Here is an 8,230-nt window from a genome sequence, read left to right on the forward strand (position 1 = left end):
TTAATAAAAAGAATATTTTAGAATTCAATGTGAAAAGTTTGATAGCTGATCTTAGACAACAACCCAAAATTTTAAATTATAATCCAAATGACACAGATAAAGTTAGATGAGCTTATTTGCAAAAAGGTCATTATCAACTAAGAGAACATGATTTTCTACAAATATATTTTGGGATACTTCTCTCCATAGATTTAATGCTGATTGGTTTGATGAATTTGGCACTTGATAGTCAACTTGAGAATTTTATATTGGATATGCGTTCTCAAATATAAATAGAATTAGTGGACTATCTCAAAAGTTAGTTGAGACAAAAATATATTGTTTATTTATTAGTATTTCTCCTGTTGAAATTAATTTTCATTCTACCTGTGACAATGACATCAGATGAAAGAACATTATTTGCTATGAATATCATAAAGAACCGACTTTGCAATCGAATGAAAGACGAATAATTGAATGCTTGTTTGGTTACATATATGAAAAGAGAGACTTTCAGTCAAGTTGATAATAAAATAATTATTCAACATTTTTAAAATATAAAAACAAGAAAAGAAGTGCCTTCAAGGTTTGAAGAAAAGAAAATTAATGGCTAATGTAATTCTTTTTGTATTCGAATATCTAATAAACACTTATATTTTCTTTTATTTTTGATTAATATATCTTTTGATAGTAATGTGTATTATTTTTGTCCCTAACATAAATATTTTAAGTCTGACACTAATTTACTCTAAATAGACACTACATACTTAAGCATCAGAATATGTTTGTAAGTACTCTTAGAGCTTATATATACTTCATCCTTCTAAGACGAAGACGAACTTGGATATAGGACGAGTTATATATTGGAGTGGTAATATTCACTTCTTAAAAAAGAATGAACCCATGTCTAAAATTAAAATTAAATAAAAAGAAACTATAATTTAACTATACTTAAATGACGTATTGTTAGTTTGAGCAATTCGATTAAAATTGTGCTGACATATGAATTCTACCATTCATCCTGCAACTCTATTTAAATGTACTAATAAATTGGAATTTTGTTGTGCAAGTTGCAAAGCGACAAAGTTGTGCTTTAGAAATAAGCTTGAAAAAAAAATACAAACGATTGTTAAACTAAGATAAATCAAATTGAATACAAGAGGGGAAAAAGAAAACCTAATTAAATCTCAGCAGGGTTTCACCCCACTGACATATTACATTATGCATTATCATTTACTAAAATCTTTAACTTAGATTTTATGGCTCTATTCAATTAGATCCATGAATCCAATCCAATTATTAGAAGATTGGTTGAAACATAATATTTCAAATCTCCTTTAGGAAAACTAGAATTAATTCTTTTTGCCTTTCACGTTAATTTAGATTAACAAAGTAGTGAACATCCACATACATATAAATTGTCATTATGAAACGTCAAAATCCTCTTGATTAGGCTTTGGTGAAGTTAACATGGCCGTATAGAGCCGAAGCCTATCCTCTTCCATGGAAGAGCACCTTGACACAGGCCTTCTAGGCCTAATAAAGGACAAAGAAGTCAAAGTCAACCGGTGCCGGTACCTTTTCCAAGCCAATTGAATAGCCACGGCAGCCCAAGTTCTCCACCCTGGCGAGTAATATCTCGCGCTCCTTTTCACTTTTTCCTTCACAAAAGTATATCTAAAATGTTGTGTCACATACTTTACATCCTCGGCTTCAAGGCCGAATGCCTCGGTGGTTTCGAGCGTGACCAATGTGGATGAGGACGGCGGCAGGCGCTCGATGAACGGCCTTCTTAGACACCAAGAGAGGAGTTCGTCGCCGCTGAAGTTGCCGGGCCCTAGCATGCAACAACTCTTCACCCCATCTCTTAGGACTTGGCTGCTTTGAAGGTGGCCCCTTACGACAAATAGCATTCTTTGAACTGGATCTCCCTCTCTAGTGATCTACATATAATTTTATTGTGTCCCATTTAATTAACGTGTACAAAGTTCCGTGCTGTTAGTAGAGGATATTTGGTTTCGGTTAGAGCAAATGCAATGTAAAGAAAAACATGGAGCTTACCGTTTCTCCCTTTGTGAATACAAGGGACTTCACACGGTCACAAATGTTCTCCAAGACCAAATCATCCATATGCTGAAATAGTGGTACCTGGAAAAATTTAAATATTTTTAGCATCCAAGCCCGTTCACCCCCTTAGAGTTTGGGCTAGTTCACTTCACATCTTTAGGGCCCAGATAAGAATTAACATCTCAAGTAGGGTTGCTTTTGTGCATATTGTTATTGGTCATATATAGAGAGAACAAGACTTTAGCCCTCATCTCCAAAATAATAAAATCCTTTACATAGGATGTAATTTCCTTAACACTATCAAACAAGAATGGCATTTCACGTCTTAATTGGAAAAAATAGTTAGATGTTGACCAATAAAGGAAAAGTAATTTAAACTCTAAATGAAAAGAACATTAAATTAGAATTGACCAATTTTGGACCTAACCTGTCTAACCAAATCCAAACAGAGATGGTACTTAATGTCCCTCCTCAGCCCCTCAGGGAGGTTTTTGATCATCTGACATTCGTCAACTCCACGCGTAGCAGCCCATCGCTGTCTCTCGTAGTTGCGCACACGCTGCCTAAATCCTTGTGGCAGCCGTCTCTTGCTCATCCACCACTCAATATTCCTCATCTTCAATTGCATTGCTTGCTTCTTTGATGTTGTAGCATGCAAAAACACCTGCCATTTAAAAGAAAAGAAAAAAAAAATTGATGTTAGTTGATGAACTTCTAGAACGTGTCTAAAATGATATAGTACATGCATGAATGTAAAGTAATTATGGAATTAATTAATAATAGTTAAATTTAATAATGCTAGCTAATCATATTATGCATGTAACGAATTGGAGCAATTAAATTAGTTAAGTGGGTGTAATAATTTGTTACGCAAAGTAAAGTACATACCTTAATGTTTCCAATCAACATAGTGACGAGAAGAAGGCCACTAGTTAATACAATAATGTTAAAAACAACTTCAAGCCATTCTGTTGTGCTCTCTAGGCTCCCAAATGTGCTGATCACATCAACATAGATAGATAAGTAACATTGAACCATGAATCCTAACATACATAATAGGGTAGGAAGGTACCTGAGAGTCATGAGGCCCCAGAAGATAGGGAAGAGGATCTTTTCCAAGCGGCTATCATTGGTGACAAGCTGAACGGTCCATTGATAAGCACCATAGTCATAGTTGTCAGGGCCATCAAGGCATGTTGACCTTGCTTCCCTATTTGCTGCCCAAGCCAACCTTGGCTTCTCCTTCACCATCCCATTGCTTCCATAATATATATGCTGCTTGCAAGATAAGCTTCTCACTCCACAACCAGCTGTCTTTTTACACTGCTCTTTTAGGCACTTTGCTGCCCTCTGCACCCCCAGCAAGTACCAACATGCCCCTGCTGCCTGCATGCCCAAAATATATATTTTTTCCATTCACAAAAACTTAAGCCGGTATGAGAGAATACATGAATATTTATATTTTTAATAGGCATTCTTACGCAAGAGTTTCTTTTCTATTTGTGTGAAACTTTTAACTTGCATAGAGACTTTCTTCTTTCTTTTTGTTTTGCCTTGTCCTAATTTTTTTTATTTCAAAAAGATCAAATTTTAAACTTTTCAATCATATAAATTTTGATATCATATCATAAAATTATTTCTAATAAATAAGAGGAGACATATGAATAATTATTGATGAAATCGTGAGTTCAAAGAGTGAAGAGATAAAAAAAACTAGAGTGAATTCGAGCAGAAGATCGAAGATTAGAGAAGAAAGAAGTTGTCCAAGATTTTCTGGTTTTCTTCTTATTCAGTGAAATGAGTTTTGACTTTTTGAGACTTACAGGAACAAATCACACCTTCTACAATTCTCTATTCTAACTTATATACTACTCTGCTACACTATCTTTACCTGACTCCACATAAATATCTTCTAACTACATAACGAATTAACTTGCTAACTTTAACTAACTCTCAAGTGAGCTAACCACTTTAGCGCCGACCTAATTATTTTAAATAATAATTATATCTCTAATATAATTCATTAGATAGATTTTTCTAAACTGATCATCATCGAAGACTATATATTCTAAAGTAATTACTAATTAATGAATTGGATTTTACATTTAAGATGTCTTCGTTTATTTTAAAAGAAAGAAACAGTTAGCTCTATGAAAAAAAATAATCAAATCTAAGGTGCTGTTATGTACAAATATATATACGTCGTTAGTCCTGTCTTTTTTCCCCCAATAAAGAATGAATGACCATTTTCAACTTTTTAGTTGTTTTTTTTTTTTATTTTAATTAATCTTGTCAAGTGTGACTTTTTATTTCACTTACAAAAAATGTACAATAAAAAACTAAAAGATTGAGAAAAAAATATTGAAAGCAACATTTCCGCGTTTCGATCATTACATTAATTTAAAAAATGAGTGATATATTTCCTTTTTTAACACTTTGCTGTAAGATTTATATAATATATAGACTATAATACACTCAATAGTATATAATGTAGTTTATGTATGAAAAAAGAATTAAGATGAGAGTGATATGTATACTTACATGAGAAGCGACAAAATATGCGATCAAGTTGAGGGCAATGCCCCACCAAACGGTCCCAAAAACGAAGCCAGTGAGGGTTTGCATGCGACGCAAGAGGCAAACCGAGTGATAAATTTTGGGAAGGTATTGAAATAGGAACATCATTAACAACACTGTCATTGCCACTGTTATTGACCCTTCCTCCAACAAAGAAGGGATTACTTCCCATAGCACCATCTGCAACACACATTTAATGGATCTTTTTTTATTTTATTCAGGTCCATCGCACAATTTGAATTTATTATAAGAATTTTTATCACTCAAAAATTTTAACTATGTTAAGTCACTAAAATTAATCGCAGATATAAAATATACATTAAGAATGAATTAAATTATATATATTAATTTTGGTGTATAAATAATATTTTTTTTAAAAAAATAATATTTGTTTCAAAAGAAATCATTTTAACATAAAGCAATACAAAGATAAAAATACTTAGAATAAAATTCATGTAAAAGAAAAAAATCTCTTAGAAAAAAAGGCGTATTAAAGCTACTAGGTGATTATTATAGCACTTAAAAAATATTGTTTAACTTATTAAAAAAATTAATATTTAATTTAAAAATATAAAAATAAATCATTTTTAAATATTTAAAATTTATTATAAAAATTAATTATTAAATAATAAATGCCATAAAATTAATTTTAAAGATATAATTATTCATATATTTCTGCCAATAACTAGCATTTTGGAATAAATGATTTTACAATTTGATTAAATTAACGCCATTGAAAACATAAAAGATCCCAATATGATTTATTTTCTTGATTAACTTTTTATTATTCGTATTTTCACCTAATTAACATTAAACATTGCTATGCAACTTTTTTGCTCAAAACTTAGATATAAGCTTATTTGATAAAATAAACAGTAAAATTGGAATAGTTACTACAACATATATATATTTATCTGTCCTTTTGTATTCGATTCTAATCTTCTATCTTAAGCAAGATTATTAATGATGGCATCCATTTGCCACATACAAATACGGCAAACCTTCTAAAAGTAGTAACTTGCGTAATCTCTTCATATATGGGTACATCTGTTAAGAGCTTGACCTTTCAGAAAATGGGAATGCTAGTAAAGTAGTAATATTCCCAAAGTACACAAAAAATTGCTAAAAAAAATATCTGCTTATATATATTGATGATAAAATTTTGTGTATCTATTATCAGTTTATCACCACGAGCCCAATAATAGTTTGAATCATCAATACTTACCACTCAATAATCACTCAACTGCCATGTTCAATAGTACAGCTAAGTTGCCTATATACCCTAAACATCCAAAGGCACATGAACAAATAAACATGTTGAAAATGAATACAATAATTTTAATATAATGAAGGACTTAAAATTAATTATAGATAATAATTTCGAAAAAATAGTAATAGTATCTTTAATTTATGACTCTCATTTAAAAATCTTTAATAAGAATTTTGAGTTATTAAAAAGTATTTATATTTATATTTATATTGGATATGGAAACAAGATCACATGATGAAGGGCAGTGCAGGTAACGATCACAGTCTGCATGCATAAAAACAAGCAGTGCCATGCACTTGGCGTCTCCTCTTTCACTACTTAGTGTACCAAATTTCGAACTACCTATCTATCTACATTATATAAACATGTCTCTTCTTATATTTCAATTTCTTTTGTATGATTGATGGGGAGCTTTTACTTAAAATGGTAGCAACCCACCACAACATGACAAAACTATACACGATAAAATAAAAAAGGAAAAAGGAAAAAGCTTTTTGTTGAATCAATATTCTTTCTGAATAATATTTATTCTATACAAATTTTCAATGAAGTTAATTAAATAAAATAGCACTAGTAAAATTTGTTTACTCACTCTTCGGTAAACAGATAGTAAAATAATAATTAGAAGTTTATACATATTTAAGAAAATAAAAAATTAATTTGACACTGTTAGATAACCAAATACTTGTAAATAAATAGTAGGTGAATTACAGTATATTTATGCTTATGGTAGCTACCGTGGTGATGTAATTGTTATTAAAATTAAAATTATTTTTTATATATTTTAAAAAAATATTATTAAATAACAAAATTTATTACTTTAATTTTAGTAATATTTTTTAAAATAATAATAATAATAACTTTTTACACTATCAAGCAACAAAAATTAAGAAATGTAATTTAAAAAATTATGATGGGTAACAAGTATCATATATATATATGATCATAATAATAAATTACGCAGTATAATTTGGGACTTCATTAAACATTGTATTGAATTAACAAGGTAAAACCATTTTACACTACTATTCAGATTTTTATCTCATGAAAATGACTAAATAATCCTGAAAATTAATGGAGTACAAAAAAATAAATAAAAAAGATTCTGACCTGGGGTAGAGGGAGAATGAGAAAGAGGTTAACGAAGAAAGCCCACTTTGCCTTTCTGAAGCGAAGAGAATTTAAAGGAGGAGAAGAAGAAGAAGTGGTGCCAAGAAGCGAAGCTTTTGCCATCTTTAACTGCAACCAGATGTTCCAGATGTGCAACGTGTCCGTCATGCACCGAAGCACCGTCACCGTTATCGCCAACCACCCATCAACGAACACGCACATGCATGTCTCGCTTATCGACACCGCGTACAACACCAATGGGTCCACGAACAGACCCATCGCCGACACCAGCACCAGCACCCTGTTCCACTCCTCCGCCCATTTCCCCCGCCGTAACCACCACCCTCTCCGCCGCTCATCACCTGTCACCCCCGCCTTCTCGTCCTGCTGGCTTTCTTCGTTGTCGTTGTCATCGTCGCTGTCGTCAGAAGTGTTCACGCCTTCTTCTTGGTCGCCTGAGTCGTCGCTGTCGTCGTCGTCGTAGTGAATAACGTGCATGTGTGAAGCACGTGAGTTGTGAGTTAGTTCATTGGCCATGGAAAGAGAGAGAGAGAAGAGAGAAGGAGGAAGGGTTGGTGGTATCGTTGTGAGGTGTGTGGATGTGTGAGAAGCACGTATTTTGAAGGAGGGTGGGGATGGAGGGGTGTTTTGGGTATTTCAAGTTTGAAGCAGAACAGAAGAAGACACAAATAATTGGAGAGGTGGGGGAGTAGGAAGGTGTGGGGTGGTACTTGTGTGAGTTTTATACTATTAGTACCTATCATGTCTACTTTGTACTACTGATCTTTGCTTTTTCACATTAGGTAATCCTTATTCCTTTTTTCTTGTGTTAGAGACAAGTCTATATCATTGGACATGTAATTATGGCTTTCTTAAGCAATTCTTTTTTCTTTCACTAATAATCAACTAAGAATCTAGTAAATCAACAAAAATCAGAGAAAATGAAAAATAAAAAAATGTTGATTCATTATTGTTTGAACAAGTTAGTTTTTTAATTTTTTTTCTTATAACTATATATTGGCTTTAATTTGTTTTCATATGCTTTTGTAAATCAGAAAAAATTATGGCAAATTGGTTGTTAATATATATAAATAAGGAGTGTTAGGGGAGAGCAGTTTTGGTGATGGAGGATACTCTCATAAAGACGCTTAAAACGTTTTTTTGTAAAGATATTTATGTATCGTATTATTATTAAACGTATTAATAAATCAGTTATTTTTTTATTCC

At 31.9% G+C, this 8,230-nt stretch overlaps 1 protein-coding gene across 1 annotated transcript; it reads right to left on the bottom strand.

Moving 5' to 3' along the window:
* Positions 1-1,156: 1,156 nt before the first annotated feature.
* On the bottom strand, positions 1,157-7,699 carry LOC130944140 (cyclic nucleotide-gated ion channel 4-like). The gene is made up of 7 exons (XM_057872314.1): positions 7,004-7,699; positions 4,588-4,803; positions 3,119-3,432; positions 2,935-3,043; positions 2,474-2,710; positions 2,041-2,127; positions 1,157-1,922 (listed from the first exon to the last, which is right to left on the bottom strand). The coding sequence occupies exons 1-7, from the start codon at positions 7,538-7,540 to the stop codon at positions 1,404-1,406; spliced, it is 2,019 nt and encodes a 672-aa protein (XP_057728297.1). The 5' UTR covers positions 7,541-7,699; the 3' UTR covers positions 1,157-1,403.
* Between the last annotated feature and the right edge of the window lie 531 nt (positions 7,700-8,230).

Source organism: Arachis stenosperma, chromosome 8 (assembly GCF_014773155.1).
Source record: "Arachis stenosperma cultivar V10309 chromosome 8, arast.V10309.gnm1.PFL2, whole genome shotgun sequence".
Lineage (NCBI taxonomy): Eukaryota > Viridiplantae > Streptophyta > Magnoliopsida > Fabales > Fabaceae > Arachis > Arachis stenosperma.